The following is an 18,725-nucleotide window of genomic DNA, read 5'->3' as shown; positions in this document are numbered from 1 at the left end:
TGCAGCCAAGTCCAAGTAAAGCAGGAGTTAGGGGCAAATTCTAACCCTCGCTTTCAAAAGACAGGGCTGAGCTCCTGCGATTAAGGGCAATTACGTCTCACAAGCTCACAAGACCTCGGAATCTTTGCGTAAGGAAATGTTTATTTTGCACGTCGAAATTACTTTTAGGATTTGCGTGCGTGTAAAATAAAAAAACTAAAAGCAATGAAACCACACGAAAAAATCCTCACCATCTCACCCCCCCATATCCATCCATCTGGTAAACCAAAGGAAGAACAAACCGTGTTTTGCTAGCAAGAAAGTGCCGTGCTCATAAAAAGGCACTGAATGCGTTACTAACTGTATTGCCAACAACTAACGACATACAGCTGTGCTTTTTAACACCCTGTAACTTCTCCCGGGAGTTATCTGCTACAATTAAACTGCATCGCGACAAAATTTTAAAAAACATCTTCAGCAGAAAACGAGTCATTTTTATACATTTCTACGTCATTAATACTTCAATCAATCCGAACACGACTGATCTTTCACGAGACTCGCAAGATTTTTATTCCCTTGTCATCATCTTTATTCTCAGACCAACTCCATTAAACAAAGTGTCTTACTTTATTGATTCAAGCTTTCGACTCTGGATACCAGAAGCGCAAAATGTCACAATCCCAAATGAATACCAACAAATGAGATTAGGAGGGCTTTCAAATTGGATAAAAGAGTGCCCAATTTCGCCCCTCGGTGAAGGACCGGCAATGGTCGTGTTTGTGATTGTTCTTTTGTTTTGTACCCGAAGAATGGAGTTTGTATTTCAACTACAAAGATGATAACCCGTGTAAGTGACAGTAGAGAGAGTGAAAGGAGACCCTAAACTCTGTGCTTGCATTCAGTTGCCTTTATATTAAACGCGTTTTCCCCATCGAGGGGAAATTTAAAAAAACCGTGGTCACTCGCATCCAACACTTCAAGGGAGATCAATCTCACGTTGGTGGGAGCAATGCCCACTTTTTCTACATAAAAACGTCCCCTTTTCGATCTTCAATAACTAAACCGAATGAAAAGTCTATACTTTTATTTTCTTGACACAAAAATAACACCCCACAAACAAAACACTTCCGAGCCCTACACCAGCTCCAAACACAAAAGGAAAGGCTTCTTGTACAGGTTTGCGCCGCAAACGCGACTGGGAAGGATGAGGTTTACAATCTGGGGCAGGCGGAGAAGTCTTCTCCCCTTCCCCGTCGGCCTCGGGGGAGGGAGGGGGGGTCCGTGGCTCTTTTATCTCGCAGAAGCGAAATGTCTCTGCGGACTAAGAGGTTACAAACCCCGTGCATGGAAAACTTGTGCTTCAACCCACCAGTGAGCTGCGACACCAAGCCTGCGCTTCATCGCTCTTCTTAAAAAAAAAACAACGCAATTCCCATGAAACCGCCCCCAAAAAGATGATCAATACCGACTGTTCAATATCTGCAAAAGCCAACCTGGAGTATGGAGTGGGGGGGCGATAAATGAAAATTAGGTTGTAGGTGTTGCAAGTTTTACCGACGCGTGTTTGAACGGTGGGCACCATCATGTTTTGAATGATGCGTCTGGAACGCACTCCCTCGTAATGCAAATTAAAACGCATTTCAGACGACTTCAGCTGTACCAGGCTTTTGATAACCTCACTGTATTTATCGTACTGCGATGCGTGTAGCATTTAAACGTTCAGGTTTCAGCGGCGGAAGCGATAGATTCGGCACGTTGTAGCGTCGCCTGTTAATACCAAGCGGACCGCTTCTCTCAGGATTAACCCGTTTACTCGTCTATATTTAGATCTTCGGGTTTTACGCAGTTATTATTTCCAATTTTTTCTTCCCAAGGTTGTTTATCCTGGAAGGGGGGGGGGTAGTAGTGGTGTTGAGGCAGGTATTTTAAATGATTCATGGATGAAAATGGCGCCGTGTGTGTAAAAAAAAAAGGAATAAAAAAATTCCCTTCCGCACACACACACTCACCACATCACAACGCGTAATACCGGACACCGATAAGGTGAAAGATTAGCACTGGCCTTACCTTCTCGTTTCTTTGTATCGCCGGTGGAAAAAATAAATCCTGAGCTGGAAACGTGTCAGATGGCCAACGATATTCCATTCATGAACGGCACGGTACGGTCTTACAAACCCATGTGTGTGTGTGTTTTTTTTTCCTTTTTGCCCCCCTCTCTCTCTCTATTTTTTTTTTTCACTGGTGTTTCAAGATTCGCGTAAAAAGGTGGGGCTCCATATGCAAAGAGCGAACTTTGTCCAGGGAAGCAGCCAATGCTGTCGCTGCGGGCTGCGCCATCCCCCCAATCGCGGCGCTGGGCTCCGCTGGACCATTGAAAGCGCCAAGACAGAAGCTGCAGCGCTCAACAGGGTGCTGTGCCCAGATCGCAGCCTCTTTCTTGTTATCCTGCTACTTTATAAAAGACTTCATAGCGCCGCTGCCTGCACGGACCTGTTTCCTGCCCGACCGCTGAATTAGTAGAATTTCCTGAACTGCAGAAAACGCCGTTTGTTCGAGTTGCAGAAGCAGGTGGATATACAGTATTTATATATATGATGAAACATTCCTGCTACCGCAAACCGCAGACTTCGTATAGTACACCTTCTGAGGCGACCTGGTCCCATGTCGCACTCCAGCCTGAGCAATAATAAATTCACAAACCGCTGGCACAAAACAGGGATTTATTCATAACTATATATTATTTACAACAGAACGTCACTTTCCCCTGTGCATTTGAACGACTCATGAAATGATTAGCGTTAGCTTTCGGAATGAAGCTTGCTGAATGAATGGATCCCAACCACCAGATCTTCTGGAAATTCTCAGTGAGTTATATGCATTTGTGTCAGTGCTAAATTCTTCCCACAGATTCCTTTCTTACTGCACACACAGCAATGGGAAGATTTGTGTATTTCACGTCTGGAGGCTGACGACGCACAGAAAATTAAGAGGTAGCATCCTCTGCAACATTAACCCTAAAACGTTTAACTCCTAATATGGTAGTGTGGGTTTTCCCCTCACAGCTCAGCACAGCAGGGCAGTCTTGCTAGGGATTACAAACATTGTGTACAGCGGGGGTCAAGTTGAATACTTGTAGGTCACAACCAAAGCTTCTTGAAACTTTCAGAAAGTAATTTCAGGAAAGCGAAATATCCCCGAGCCTAGGATCACCAAGGGATCTACTAAATCTGCCTTCTTGCTAAAAATGAATGGAAGATCCCACTCAAGGCCCTGTTTCAACCCGAGCCCATAAAACACTCAATGAAGGGCTGGAACTGGCCTTTTGTCCACTATTCACCTCTCCTCCACGTCAAGGCCTTCATTCAAATTAAAATAAATCTTTAACCTGCCTACCAGAATGGAACAGACCACTTTAAAAAAAAAAAGAAATGGTCCCGATAAAATAAAGCATGGATAGTATTTAAATACAGTATATACATAGAAATACATGTAAAGGTAATTAAAAAATGCCTATAAGGAAAACACACAACAAAAGGAGACAGACTGGCTCGACCAAGATGTGTAGCTTGAGAACCACTGAGGTGGAAGTTATTTGTTCAAGCAGGAGCAAGGAGAGACAACTAGGAGCCTTCAAAATAAATCACCCCACAAACTGCGCTGGCTCAGAGGGACCTGGGTGTGGTGGAGGAGGTGGGAGGGGGGTATCGCAGAGACAATAAAAAAGCACAAGTTTTCAAAGTCACTCCTCACAGGACGGGAGGGACGGGTCTTACTGAGCAGACAATGGCTTGGCACTCCCCCACAAACGCGTCACCTCCGGGATCTCTCCGTAAAACACATTCCAGCAGAAATCCCCCCCTTGTGTGAGCGCCCGGCCCCACAACCCCTCCCATCGGCAAACTCTTATAAATAATAAATACCTCCCTGCAGGACCGAGGGGACACGCTGGCAGCCTGGACCACACTTATAAATCAAAGAACAGTCGGTCGCCGTCATCTGAAATATCATTTTTAAGTTAATGGAGGGAGCATGTGTGGCTGGGGGAGGGGTGAGGGTTTCTAAAAAATAAATACATGCCCATTAAAAACAAAACAAAGCTTTTCCCCTCCCGTGCTGTCCCGGCGAGATGTACCCATCAATAATTTGTGGAGCGACTGCTTGTGACAAGAAACAAAGCGAAAACTGGGAAGACCGCAAAGCCAAGAGGCAGAGCTCTCTGGGGGCAGAGCCTGCTAGTAATTGGCACATTGAAGCTACTTTTAACCAGTCCCCCCCGAGAGAGGCTATTTGGAAGTATAATGTCATGATTCGGTTTTCTAATCTCAATCCCTTCCCTGAAATAGGCACAGATAGCAAGTACCGCGGGCTGCCCAGTAGGACAGCTGCCTTCAGACATTTACAGTGCATGTCTCCTAGAGGAAACGTTAGGAGTACATCATCCTTCACAAAAAAGTGCAAACCAGCTAATTTTACCCAAAGAGTGCAAAATTAGCAAATCAAAGCTTTTGGGGGGAACATACAAAACTTTGAAAATGGTCCAGGGATTTTCCAAGTCGAAATCTTAAATTGCAATCTGCAATTAAAAAAAAAGGAGTTTCTACATCTTGTCTTTGGACTTACTGATCACTTTATGTAGACAGGCTGAACGTCTAGCTTACAGGAGGCAGAGGAAACTGAAAGTCTCTCTTCTGTGATCAATTCACTGCACCTTGTGCACACATTATATACAAGCATGAACAGACATAAATCAATGTTCTCTGGAACTGTGTTCTATGTAGTTTCTGCAGTGTCTGAAACTACAGTGATATTCTATGAACTTTGCTTTGATAATCACAGTGAATTATACCTAAGAAGAAAGAAAGCATTACACTTCACAATACTGTGATTTTATACATCATGTAGTTCCCTTTACAATCCTGATAACTGAAATTATCCAATTTTGCACTTTTCACTTTTGAAATAATCCTGGTTTGCTATAATAACGTGAGGTTTACCTTCTGTTTAAAGTAACATTGAAAAAATGGAATTGCAGGTGGATATTTTCTAGAACGTTGTGCCAGGATGACTAGAACAGAGTGCTAGATCGATCACACTTTGCCTGCAAAAAGGATTCAGAAATGTGCTTTCCACAAAATCAAAAGCACTGTTCATACGCCCCCCCAGATTTTGTCTGGGGGTCCAAAAATATATATACGGTAAAGCATGAAATGTTGCTGAACCCTGTTCTTGATGATTGTTTAAGTCTAGACGGTAAAGGAGAGGAGGAAAAAACATCCACATGTCCAATCATATGGACTGTCCGCAGGCAAGACATGAAAAATGTCCCATCAAAGACCACAGGAGGGCCGTCTCTTGCATGGTTCCTGCAAGCAAACACACAACTGAGGCACCCAGAGTCAGGGAGCAAGAAATAAGACTGCAATCTCTCAACAAGATAGTTTCCCATTATTTAGAAACCATTTGTGACCGTGCAGAGGAATAAAAAACAAGACAAAAAGAGACAGCCAGCCAGTCACACGCCTGTTTGTGTCTGACCCTAGCCTGAGCAGTGGCTAGTGTCTCTGCTTCTGGAGGCCAGCAGGCTGCTGTGGGGAGCAGTTTGCAGAGGCTCTCGCTAATGCAAGGAGCAGGTGTTCAGCCAGACCCCCAGTGAAATTAATCGGGCGCACCTAGCAGACGCACAGTCCCGAGAGGGCCGGGGGGGTACACGGAGCCCCACCCCCTCACTTTGTCTCCGTCCTGCCCTGTGTTTCAGCAAGGATCTGCACGCCAGCTGAGCACATGGCTGTTCATTTCTCCCCTCCGCGTCTCGCCTCTAACCTCTCACGGCCTGTTAAAGATGACATAATCGCCATCCTTGATGTCAAAATGAGCAGTCATTGTTTTTCCTTTGTTTTACAATGAACCAATTTCGAAAACCCATCTGTGGTTTATATAATGAGGCTGTTTGTACCATCATCCTAAACACAGCACCAAATGTAGGAAGCCTTGCTTTTGTAGAATAGCAACAATAATATATAGATGCTACTGCGAATATCATAGTTGTTTGTGATCTTTTGCTTCTGCCTAAATCTGGTGTATTTAGGTTTATTTGGAAAGGAATGTTTTAATCTTGAAGAAGGTGAAATTGCAAACAACTTTATTCCACTGTTTCCACACAGTCAAAATATTGTTCCACCAGAGGATGAAAAACAGGAGATATGGAAAAGCTCAATTAATAACCCATCAGTGGTTGAGGAGTGATTCATCATCTCTTCTCATTTACTTGCACAGAGAACAAAAGCAGGTATTGTCCTCTGCCTTAGTTAAACACCTCAGTACATTACATTAAAACCGACTGATAAAAAAACCTTCCTGATACAAAAAAGAAAGATCTTGAATTGGAATTACCAAGTTTATTTCTTTCTTTTACTCTAAGCTAGATATTTTTACTAATTGTAGCTTTTTCCTCCATCTACAGTTCCCCGAGGTGTGAAAGTCGGAGCCACGACTTTCACTGTGCTGTGAGTAGTTTGAAAAACAGGCCTTCTGCGGTGTGTTCAGTTTTGCTGGTCTTGCCGCACGAATTAGGGACAGAGGTCTAAATACCAGAAAGCAAACACCTTTGATACGAAACAGGAGGGAACATGGCTTCAAACTCTTTACTAGCGAGAGCCTGGTCACAAAAATAGATCCAAAGGTTTTACGTTTGTCTAACTACACAGCGAGTATCACATCAAAGAAGGAACAAATAAAACACAGGTATATTTTTAAAAAGCAACATATAAAATCGTCTTTGACAAATGTACATCTGTGGGCATAAGAAAGAAGCATCTTCAAGGATATGTCACACACTGCAATAACAGAACTGAAGTCCTTACAAATGCAGTACGACACTAAATATTTAATCATTTAAAGTACTATACTCTAGAACAGTGTTTCGTGCGCATGGGTTGAATGCCTATTATTCATTAAACAAACTCTTGAGAATGTAAATATTTTATCTTACTATGTGGCATTCTCACACACTTCTGCTTGGCTGCTTTATAGCAGCAGAGCTTTTTTGAAAAGATTCTAGAAGGTGGACACAGCTAAAAAATATATATTTTCAAGCCAAGAAAAGTGGCAATCTGGCACTGACGCACGTTTTTTTTCTTTGACAAAAGACTAATGTGTAAGTCATCCTGACGGTCGGGTAAAGTGTAAGTAAGAGTGGACAGCAGGAAGAGTTTGAGCTCTGAACAGGACCTCCTGTCCACCACACCTCAGAGCTGCGTATCCAGGAGACACAGCCGGACACGACACACGCACGATGGCTTGTGTACTGCAGGGATTGGGGCTGTTCTCCACTTTAAAAACGGACTCATCCGCACTGCACTGTCCTGTTAATGAGTTTAGTATTTCTTGAGCATCATGTTTGTTTGTTTGTTTTTAATTGGATCTAAGAATATGCATTAGATTTTTTCAAATGTATTTATCATATCACAGGGTTTATTATGTGACAACATATGGAAACTGCCAGGCCCATCCGTGTATACTGGTTGGTATATATGGCATGAGACATTCATGAGGGACGGCAGATGTCTTTAACCCTGGCTCTGATCACTGTGCTTTGGTGTCTTCTTAGGCAGCTGTGGTTCTGCTAGACCTGCAGTGACAAATCAGGTTTACTGCTGTGGTACAACAGACAGGGAGTGAGATCGAGATCGTGAAAAACACCGGAAAGGGGAGAGAGGGACAGACGCAGAGAGAGAGAGATGAAGATGAGAGAGGAGAAAGACTAAGCAGATCACAGAGACTGAGCACAAGAAACACAGGGAGGGATTGATGACATGGGACTGGTCCTCATTACTGCCCCATTCATTTGTTTTTCCCCCATTGAATCCTTCCTGCAGCTAGAACCACAGCAGCATTGAAGTCTTTAAAAATGAAAACCCTTTTCCCAACTCCCCGTGGCCGAACGGACAGCGGCGTTGTGGGAGCTCAGACACAGCGATGCCACTCTGGCGCCAGCCCAAGGACGTCAGCTCTTGTAATTCACAGTCGGTGAGGGGCCTTCCACAAATCACTGCAGCACCACCCCGGCCCAGCCTGTGCCCATCTGGTGGGCGACACACATCCCGCCAGCCGGTGCGGGAACACGGGATCACCTTGGAGGGGTCCTCCTGCTACGACGCGTGAGTTTACATCAGTCTTGGTCCTGGGGGACTCCGGTGTCTGCTGGCTTTTGTTTAAGCTGGACTCTTAATCACCCGTGCTAACTGCTGTGAGTAATTGATCTGCTCGTCTAGGATTTATTTCTGCACACAGGCCTTACAGCTGTTCTCCGCCCTGGTCTTGGGTATCTCCTGGGTCTTTGCACCAGTGACAATAACTTTCAGATCCTTATCCAGGGGCTAATTTGCCGTGAAATCATGCAGACAGAACACTGTGGTCGGACCAGTTTCCTGCGCATTCCAAGAACTGCTCCAGGATCAGCGCTCCAGAAGCCACCCTGTGTCTCTGGCAGACGTGCTCTGAAAAGCATCTGTGACAAAGAACCATAAATCACAGGCTCATCACCGAGGTCAGCCTACAAGAGTTACAAGGGACAAAGGTCACAGAGCACTCTGCTCCAAACAAGCTCTGCAGCCAAACGACATCAACCCAAACCTCTTCTTCAACAGCCACAGTTACCCTGAAATGTTCATCTTTCCTGAGCAGTATCTGCCTAATCACTCTTAAAAGCATGGTCCGATCGGCTATAATGTTTTTCCAATTCATTGCACGGTGGAATGAATTGCAACTTAAATCACTCAGGACAGTGGGTCTCAATCCTGCACCTGGATTTGCTGGTTTTTGTTCCAAATGGGCACTGAATGCTACAGAAATTGGTGTCTAGAACTGATCTCCTTGCTTAGGAGATCAGTGATCAGTTAGGAGAAAGGTTTAGACTTTTCCTGCACTCAGTCCTTGGTTTAAAATATATACTACAGGATACTATTTCACTTGCAGTATACACAACTTTATCTAGTTTCTCCTTAAATTTGGAAATTAAGAAATTGTTTCCTTATTTCTAAATCCCTGCATCAGACACGTCTATCCCACAGTGATCCAGTGTTTTTACTTCTGCTTGGTTATCACTGTATTATATTTCAGCTCCCACACCTCAATGAGAGCAGTTCATACTGATTTAAAGCTTTTTAAAAAAATCCTCAAGAAGAAAATTAGCTTTTGATCAAGAACTTGGCTGAGGAAAAATCAGAGAAAGACAACAGATTCTTAACTGATTCCTTAGAGCAGTGGTCCTGAATAACTCCTATGACCAGATAATACATGCAACTGTACCCATGCAATCCTGAGTTAACACTGGGCTTTCTTTTGTTTTTTTCATTGGCACATCAACTCCTTCTGTTTACACTGCACTGTATTTTAAAAATCTATCAGTAACAACTCTCATATTCGCTTTGCACTCCTATAGATGTATATATAGTCCCTAAAAGATGTATAATCTGCCGACAACATGTAGCTGCTTAAATTTCCGTTTCAACCATATAAATCACATTTCCAAATTTTTAGAAACGAATTCAGAATAGTTTTGTTGAGGGGGAAAAAAAACTTTTTCTCTCTTTATATTGGGAGCAGTGTTCCTATAAACAGATCATCTTTTAGAGCACATTCTTTACAGATGTCCACGTGCTTTGTGCTTCTCATTAATCCCGCATTTCACCTGTTCCAGCGCTAGCTGGTCCTGGCTCTCTGCTGCCATCTGTTGGGCAAACACAAAACCGACACTCCAAACCTCAGACAGCCATCACTCCTGTGTCACTTCGCTTTTCCTTCCTGGATTGGATTATAAAAAGGAAGGGCAGCTCCAAACACACTTAAAGCCAAACGTGTCTTCGTGTGCTTCATCAATCCGTAATGAAACCTGTCTGGGGAAAGTTCACGGGTGGTGATGCCCACTTGCTGTGAATTTGTGAACTGTTATCCTGCCGCCCTCAACTTCAAAGAAACTGGAAAGTAAACTTTTAACCGACAAGAACAAACTGCAGAGCACTTCAGAACACGTGTGTAGAAATGCTTCAATTAATTCACATGCTCCAAGGATCCAGAGTAAGATCAAACATCTTGTCGTTGATAGGACACACTGTACTTATTTCTGTCTTAAAAAAAAAGATTTCCATAGTCTTATCGCAAGGCAGCTGGTACTACAAAAACAAAGGTGCTGTGAATACAAAACAATTTCTATTTTCCCCCCACACAGCTGCCATGAAGAAACATTTTGTGTGCTGAAACAACACTGCAAGAAATGAATGACTGCGTGATTAAAACTGGTCAGCACATAATTCCAGGGTCTTGAATGAAAAGAATTAGAACAGAAGGCTTGAAAAGGTTTGCTATAAATTTGAACCTTAACTCTCCCTAACATTTTCTTCAATTCTCCCTCCCTCCCTGTTTCTGACACAACTCATCCCGGTCCGGCGCTACACGAAGGGCTGACTCGCAAGTTCTCTGCTTCTGGCCCGTAACAGAATCTAATCCATAGCTTGCTGTCTGTTGGCAAAGGAACACCTTAAAAGTAAGGAAAGTATTCAGCGTAGCTGTGATGTAAAGTCATTTTCATGCAACTTTCTCATTGAAGCCCTGGTTTGAAAACCCTGTACGGATCCGCACCTGAGGAAAGACACGCACCCGGGAAGAGCAGAGCTCGGGCGCTGTTCCCCCGGTGTCGGGGACTGGACCCCGCGCGGACCCGCCCTGCTGCAGCCCGGCGATGAGCCGCGGGAGCCGTGTGCTGCGGGGAGATAAGGGCGCGCTGGCTGGCTGGCTGGCTGTCCGCCCCGTCGCACCCCTCACCGCCGCTCGTCCCACGCCAGAGGAGCTGGGGAGGGCTTCGGTTGTTCTCCTCACGGGCGCGTCCCCCCCCCCCCCTCAAAAAAACGAGGGCTTTTCAAACTGCTCAATATACCGTTTTTAAACCTCTCACGGCACGGTGCGTTCTCTCTCCACGCGTGTGCACCGCGCGTGTGGACGGCCCCCTCATGAAAAAGCAGTTATCGGCATGCCAGGGGTGTACCTCGTTAATATAGGTCTGAGTAAACAAACACCGATAGACCCAGGATGCCCTCTTTTACTCGGCGAGTTTCTAAAACTCAAAGGAAAACAGAAGGCTGTTTCATACACCGCGGGGCACTTCGGAATGTGCAATTACAGGGGATTACTGCGAGGTCAAATTTCAGACTCCTAAACCCCCGCCCCATCTCTGACCCAGTTTAAAATGGTCCTCCTAATCTCTGATAATTCCCTATGAGCTGGGTATTAATTGGGACTATTGCCCGAATAATCACATATATGTTGGCAATCACAGATTGCACTGCAGGTCCTGAGACAGGCTCAAAGGCCTAACCGTTCCAGAACTCCCCCATTCTATTGAGCGCAAAAGAACTACAAGACAAAGAAAATGAAATGAGCCCCAGGAGGCCCTGCACGGTGGCAGTGGGATGTGCACAGCCTGGGCACAGGAGGGGCAGGCGCCCAGTCTGGTCTGCCACCCTGGCCCAAAGGAGCACTCCTGGGAGGGGGTCCTGACTTGTAATTTAGTCTCACTCCCCCGGGCCAGGACATGTCAGGACAGCAGAGGGACAGACAGGGCTGGTAGAGTAAAATACAGCCTCCTTTAGCAGCCAGTTCCAAACCAGCGCTGCCCGCCTGCCTTTCCGTTTGCAACAGACATCGATTCCTTAAACTCCCGGAGTCCATCCATGTAAATTGACTCCGCACACTGGTTTGCTCCGGGCTGCACACGCCAACCGGAACGGTGTTTTTCTCTGAACCCAAGATGCAGCACCTCGCCAGCCGATCGGAAAGTCACACCCAGGTCAAGAGCGAAGTCCCCCCGGCGGTCCCCAGACGCGTCAGACGAGACTGGGGTGTAAAAGCCAGAAGAAGTGCTAATCCCGAGTACCTGACAGCTATGTGGAGGCACCTGGCCGGCAAACAGACTATCTGGGCACCTGGGTCAACGCCAGCGGTCCACAGCCATCCCACACACGTCATTCAGCACTCCCCTCATCGCTTGCTTTTTTTACAAAAGAGATTGTCCCACTGTTCAGGCAGCCTTCTGCAGAATTCAGTTTGACTGCCAGATCCTCTGTTCAACCCCTCCAGGTGGATTACCGATTTGGTGTTGCAGGGTTTCACCTGTTGACAGGAAAATGCTCGAACCAAACCACATCCCCACGTGGGGCATGGGTTAGGGTTCATGGGTTTCAACCCCAGGTGAGACACCGCTTCACCCCAAACTGCTCCACCAGAATATTCAACTTCAGAAAAAGGGGCAAATGTAAAATAAAGAAGCCCCAGTCAAATAGAAGCAGGAGGGTTTTAATTTGTCGAACCTGCTCTTTCCTTCTGGAAAAGGAAAAGGGAAGCTCCTCTGCAGTCTTTTCCCCCTCCCAGAAAAAACCTTTAAAGCCTGGTTTCAAAACCACTAGGACACAGACCAGGACGCATGCAGTGGCGAGGGCTCAGCTCACTGTGATACTGCTTGAGAGTAACTAAACCCAACAGCAAACTTTATCTGCATCAAGCCAAAACCTTAATAATGAATAGAATGATAATACTACAGTGAGCTTCTGATTAACAGAGAATCACAAAAACTAAAATATGGTGTCTTTCTTCAGCATCACTACATCAGATATTTTAAAAAGCCCTAAATCATCTGGAATTCTTGTGTTTTATCTGCAGGTATTAGTTTTATCCTGTACTCTAGAAAAAAAAAGTTTTACCAATGTGATTTTCCCCTTGCAATGAAGGAAAAGACTAACACGCACCTGTCTGCACTCAAATACTACTATCCACATAGCACAACCCTCTGTGGAATCTCTTCACATCTGAGCGGATCAGTAGGAATACATTAGGAATCAGAAGAACATCCACCTTATTTTACAATACAGACTGGACATTTACAACACACAAAAAGCAATATGTCCTGCAGAGATGGGTCTCAATTAGAAGGGGGGACCCGAAAATAACTCATGTGTAATCTAAATCCACAAACAGAAATCAAACACCACCAATAAGAGAAAAGCCTGAAGCAGGTGAGGCATATCAATTTGTTAATGCAGCCTAAAACAAAGAGAGTTAAAACAACTTTTTTAAAAGCGGTCTTCAGTGCACAAGAAACTTGAACAAGCCCTTCCCCATATGCCCTTGGTGCTCCTGCAGGGCAGCTACACATGCAAATCAGTCAGTTGTAAAAGCTAGCAATGGCGAAGTTAATGAGTTACCCTTCCTTACAGCTGCTTAAACGAGGAGGTGCACAAGAGGGACAAAGACAACAACAACCCAATGGGTCCTGCCTGCTCACAGACACTTAGGTACAAGTAAGAGCTACAGCCGCTGACGCAACATTACTTCAAAAGGTCATGCGTGTATCCTGAGAGCCCGCTTTCAGCACCACGTGATATCAGCCACAACTAAGAGGGTGTGCTTTTACAATTGACACCAGGAAGCACTTCTTTACGCAAAGAGTGGTTGAGGACTGAAACGAGCTGCTCAGCATGGCTGCTGAAGTCAATTTCCATGAGACCCGGCAATTTGCTCAGAGACATGCATCTGGGAGCACTTGATAAAACAAGCAACAGAAGCTTTTTCCACTACGTATAGGTGCATACTAGCAGAAGGACCCACACAGTCAATAGAATGAGCAAATGTAGAGCATGCTGCCAGTCTCAGCTACAACTAAAATTAAGATTAGGGTGTACAATGCGTATTCCACCATGCTAACAGAGGGTAATTTCTGGAACTGCAGATTTTGTTTCTGCTTTAATCAGCAATAACAGCAGAGTCCATTTGCTTTCAAGAGACACAGAATGGAGTCTTTTTTTCCCAGCTCTAACATTGAGCCAAGAAATGCCACAACCCATCAGAAGTACTTTCTGAAATGTCACACAATCACATTTAAAAGTACGGCACTTACTGGTAATCTAGGTTTTAAAGGTTAATGGGAAAACTATAAGCATGCACAGTAAAGCCCAATGAACTATAAAAGCCTAATGGACAGACAAAAAGATGCACAACAAAAGCATCTATACGAGTTTAGGTCTATAGTTGTAAATCTGAGGAAAATAAAATCCCAAACCCCAGCAACTCAGACTCCTGCCATGTGACTGGACACCTCTGCATGAGAGTTTGGAATAAAGGGGTATCGATACAAGCAAGCTATAGTATTTAATCCGAGCAACATCGAAGCCAGCAATAGTTTGCAAGGCTATGTTGTTGTGATTGACAACTCACATTTCCAGACGACACAGTACCGTCACGAACATGCAACACCCACACCAATCAGAGCTGAATCAGATTTTTTTTTTCTATACGTGAGCAGTCAGGTTGCATTCCAGGCATAAGGATCATCTTAACAAGGATAAGAATAGAGAGAGAAAGGAAAAGACTTTCTGATCCTAAAGGTCAAGGCTGAAACTATTAGATTATTTGCGCTTTTGTAACAGAAGCATGAAGCAGTTTCCGGCAGTTCAAGTTTAAATGCCAGGTGGTGGAGTTTAAACACACTGTGGCACTAGTCAATGACCTGTACAATGCCTACAGAAGCAGACAGGTCCTTGCAGTCGTAAATCACACCGTAACAGACTCGATGGGCACCTGTCGTCAGGACTACAAGCACCCACCTGTGTACACAGGGGCTTTTAGGTGTAGCTCCCTAAGCACCCACACCTCAACTGATGGGTCTGATCACGAGCACCCCAAAACTCTGCACCCCACCCGAGGAGAGGGCAGATATAAGCAAGCGGCACATCCCACAGAGCGGAAGGGAAGGGGGCATCAGGTCTCTCACAGCCGCGCGTGACGGGCACCACTCCCAAACCTAATGGCAGCCCAGCCGCCAGGACAGCAAACTCTGCGGAGCCTTTTCCCCCCGTAAACAGCTCTTGTATGAGAATATCGAAGAGTGAAATAGTAGACACTCACCAGGAGAGAGGAACACCATCCCAGTCCATTGGCAGACACGGACACCGGACCATCCAGGGGCAGGCCAGGCCAGGACACAGGGAGAGAAGAGCAGGCAGAGAGGTCAGCAAAACACAGGAGCACAAGACAGCACAGGCAGGGTTATCAGATACATGGCGCTTCCCACAAAGAAGATGTGGTTCAGCAAAGAAAAAGCACAATTACGAAGAGCCCCACCACTCGCCCATCTCACGCTAATAAGCATTCCCATCTGGATTCCTTACAAGATCACCAAGATTTCCGATGAATAAAAATTGATTTCACAAATCTGTATGATGATGCTCATTTTCTGCATCGCTTGGGTTTCAAAGCCCAATTTCATTATTTTAAATTATCTTACAGGAGAGCCTCTGTCCCTGGAAAGAAGGGATGCGTTATCTCCTGCTGTACAACAGGAGGGGAAACTCCAGGGGAAAAGCATGATCACCCTTCAGAGGTGACCTCCGAAACATTACCGCACAAGAGAAAAGAACAGTTTGACAACTTTAAATAACTCTCCAAAGAGCTATTGAAATCATTTCTGAATTTACCGACTCTTCAGATCCTGACTCCACAGCCAGGGAGATGCAGTGAGAGCGGTCAGGGCTGTTGTGAGCTGTATAAAAGAGACTGCAGGGCAGGCATGGGAAGAGAAAGCGGATTGCAGCTCCTTGCTGTGCTAAACCGCCCCTGTGGATTGAACTCCTAATTGATATTTTATTCAGAAGGCAACTCCAAACACGGGGGACTAAGCGATGGCCTGACGCACAGCCAAGTCTATTTCCTAGTGCCCAATGCCAGCACACTGCCTCATTTCGCTTGTCTCCCCCTTTATCTCCGTCCAGATCTGGACAGCTAACATCAAAGTGGCCAGGAGGACTGCAAGAGGCTCACCTAGTGCCTTCACAGCACACAGATACATTGGGGTTGTTTCCAGCTGGCCACAAAAAAAAATGATGCAGTGTGCTACAGAACTGTGGCAGCCCTGACAGACGCTCCCAGACCCGCCCAGCAGACGCCCATTCAGTTTTATTTCCCTGATTTTGGATTGCTCCATGCATTCTGGAAGAGCTCTCACCTCTTGGTTCGGTCATAAACGAAGGACTGATGATTTTAGATTCGATCCTGCTGCCAACAAGCATGGACACAAAACAGGCACAAATACAAAAAAATGAAACAGGGCTGGGATTGCATTTAATTTCCCTCCTTCTCATAACTGCAAGTTTGCCAAAACATCCTGGGATCCCCGAAGAAATAATTGTGCTCTCCACATTAAAATGCACTCAGAAAAAGACTATCCTTACAATCTGTCCATAGGCTCTAGAAGAATTAGAAAATGACTTTGCCCACAGTGAGGTTTAGGATTACATAAAGAAATCTAATGGAGCAGGGTATTATTTTGTCTGCATTGTTATAGGGTTTCAGGTCTCATGATTTGCATTATGTTCTAAATATTACATTCCTATTGGTTTTATTAGCCAGCAATATAAATGGCTCTGGAGCAAAACATCTGAGGATGCCTCCCTGTCAAAGGGGACTCAAATTAGCATCGCACCATTAGGAGAGGCCAATGGTTTGTGCAACACTAATATACTTCCCCCACCAACGCCCACTCAAAGCTCAACCTGGAGTTATTCCATTTCAGCAGAATGAAACTACAGATTGCTGCTAGGAGATATCTAGGTGGCCAGTAGGAGGTATTCTAGCTTTCAAAGTCTTTGTTTAATTCCTGTGTGTGTGTGAGACTCCATTTCCCTAACGCGTCTCTCACGATACAGCCACCCGGCCAAAAATTGGACATGAGGAACAGGAGACGAGCCCTACACTGTGCATCCAGACCCAGACCTCAGTGCGCCAACGGGACTGGGTGAGATACAAGTGGGGGGGGGGTGCGGTCCCTGGATTTTCTTTTTGTTGAGTTGGAATTGTGAGCTGTGGCTCTGTTCCGACCGCGGATCACGACCCCCTCAGCTTGCTGACTTCTCAAGGTGCTCACGCGGTGCCTTACAGGAGAGTGAGCACCACCTGGAGGAGTGATGCTGCTCAACAACACGCCTGGTAAAGGCGCCAGGCCAGCGCCGGGGTCCCCTGCACCACCACAGGCAAGGCCAGCTGAAGCCTACCTTGGCACAGGTGGCCGGGCATCGCCAAGGTAACCCCAGGTACGGGTGCATAGTGGCATCTTGGGCTCTACCTGCCTTTCAGGTGAGCGTCACTCCTGAGGCACCTAGCCAGCCCTCGACTCAGCCGGTGCCCCGAGCCCCTCAGCCCTGAGGCAGGCGAGCCCTGCGTCCTCTTCAACTGCTCTCTGGGCTGTGCTCATCTCCAGCACACGCCACCACTACCCCCCACTTCCAACCTCTAGAACACGTCAAAGTAAAAAAACACTTTTTGGAAGCAAAATACTCCCTTTCTGAACTCTGCTGAACTGCGGCCTCGTCTCCGTATGAACAAGGGACCGTCCCGATTCATAGCTATGGACTGACCTGTTTTGTGAGGGATGAACACCTCAGGACACTGGATCTTGGGAAAACGAGCTTGTATTCCCATATTCATGTGGACATGGGTGTGGAGAAGGACTGTCCTTGTGATCTTCACCTCCCTTCCATCTTAAACTCGGTTTCAATAACATCTTCAGCTTTAAATAACTGAATTCCCAGACCTTCCTTCTGGAAGACTGATTTCTGCATCTCAGTGTCTGTACTGCCTCCCACTGCCACACTACTGTTTTCAGCAGGCGAGCAAAGACTGTAAAATGTTCACTTTTCTGGGGTTTTCCGTACTAGATACACAGCCACCCGCTTCATCCGCTTGCAGGTAAAATTGGGAAATGTCGGTTAAAAAAAATCAAACGTTATAAACAATTTGACAAGAAACCAGATAGCAGCTCACTTCGAAAACACGGAAACTATAATAAATGATTTACATCTGGCTTCACAAAACCTGGGAAAGGCAGCTTGTTGTTTGGGCTGTAGGAAAGCTGGCTTCACCGGGATGTAGCGTTACAAGACGCTTCGGCGATTCGTCCACGCCGGGCGCCGCCTGCTTTCGATGTATCGGTGAGAAGGAGGTGTCAAAAAAAAAACTTTAAAACTTCACATCAGCAGTGAAGGCAATGAAAACTGGGGGTGACCGAAACAGGCCACAGTCCCTAGAGAGAGCCTTGCTGAACAGGTATTGAGGATGAACATTGACCCCCTCCACCCACCACCATCCATACACACACGCAACATCCTCTGCCTACTTGAGAGTAAGACGGCAAGGAGATCAGTAAAGAGGGAAGTTACTATCTGCAGTGCTGCCCCCGGCACAGAGCTGCAGCGCTGCTTCTCCGTCCCCCGGAGCCGAGGCGAGAATCTGCACAGGCACAGCCTACTGCTACAGAGGCGAGAGGTGGGGTTTTCCACTGAGCGCGGAACCAACAGCCGCTCTGCCTCTGCATGCAGCAGCAGCTGTTACCGGGCAATGCGCTCAGCGCTACGCAAGGAATTATATAATAGGCGCATATTACACTACGGCATGTATTACACCCGGCCGATAATAAAAAGGAAGGATGCTCCGAGGACATCAAGCACGCAGCTAGTTACACAAGCACTGGCTTAAATGAAATCTTTCTGGACCGGGACTGTTTGATCCGCGCCCGCTGCAGGTGATACGCAAGGCAACTGTATCGATATTAAAGCCGGAAATTCAATATCGCGCTGTCATCGCAGATGCCCATAATGTTTAGCCTGCTCCGGCCACCACAGCCCTGAAATGACTCATTAACCACGGCCAAT

At 45.9% G+C, this 18,725-nt stretch overlaps 1 protein-coding gene across 19 annotated transcripts in view; it reads right to left on the bottom strand.

Moving 5' to 3' along the window:
- The window catches only part of epb41a (erythrocyte membrane protein band 4.1a), an 81,736-nt gene that overhangs the window by 62,546 nt on the left and 465 nt on the right, over positions 1–18,725 (bottom strand). For 6 of the 19 annotated variants that reach the window (XM_088931661.1, XM_088931663.1, XM_088931665.1 and 3 more), the window contains exon 1: positions 14,929–14,985. The exons of 3 other annotated variants lie outside the window; for them this stretch is intronic. In XM_088931661.1, the coding sequence (XP_088787787.1) occupies positions 14,929–14,947 (19 nt within the window). In that variant the 5' untranslated portion in view covers positions 14,948–14,985. Of the gene's footprint in view, positions 1–2,046; positions 2,193–14,928; positions 14,986–18,725 lie in introns of those variants that run through there. 10 more of the 19 variants (XM_088931666.1, XM_088931667.1, XM_088931674.1 and 7 more) reach the window with 5 other exon arrangements.

This window comes from Atractosteus spatula, chromosome 14 (genome assembly GCF_055471065.1).
Source record: "Atractosteus spatula isolate fAtrSpa1 chromosome 14, fAtrSpa1.hap1, whole genome shotgun sequence".
Taxonomy (NCBI): Eukaryota; Metazoa; Chordata; class Actinopteri; order Semionotiformes; family Lepisosteidae; genus Atractosteus; species Atractosteus spatula.
The sequence above is the reverse complement of the archived record's forward strand: the minus strand, read 5'-3'. Positions and strand labels throughout refer to the sequence as shown.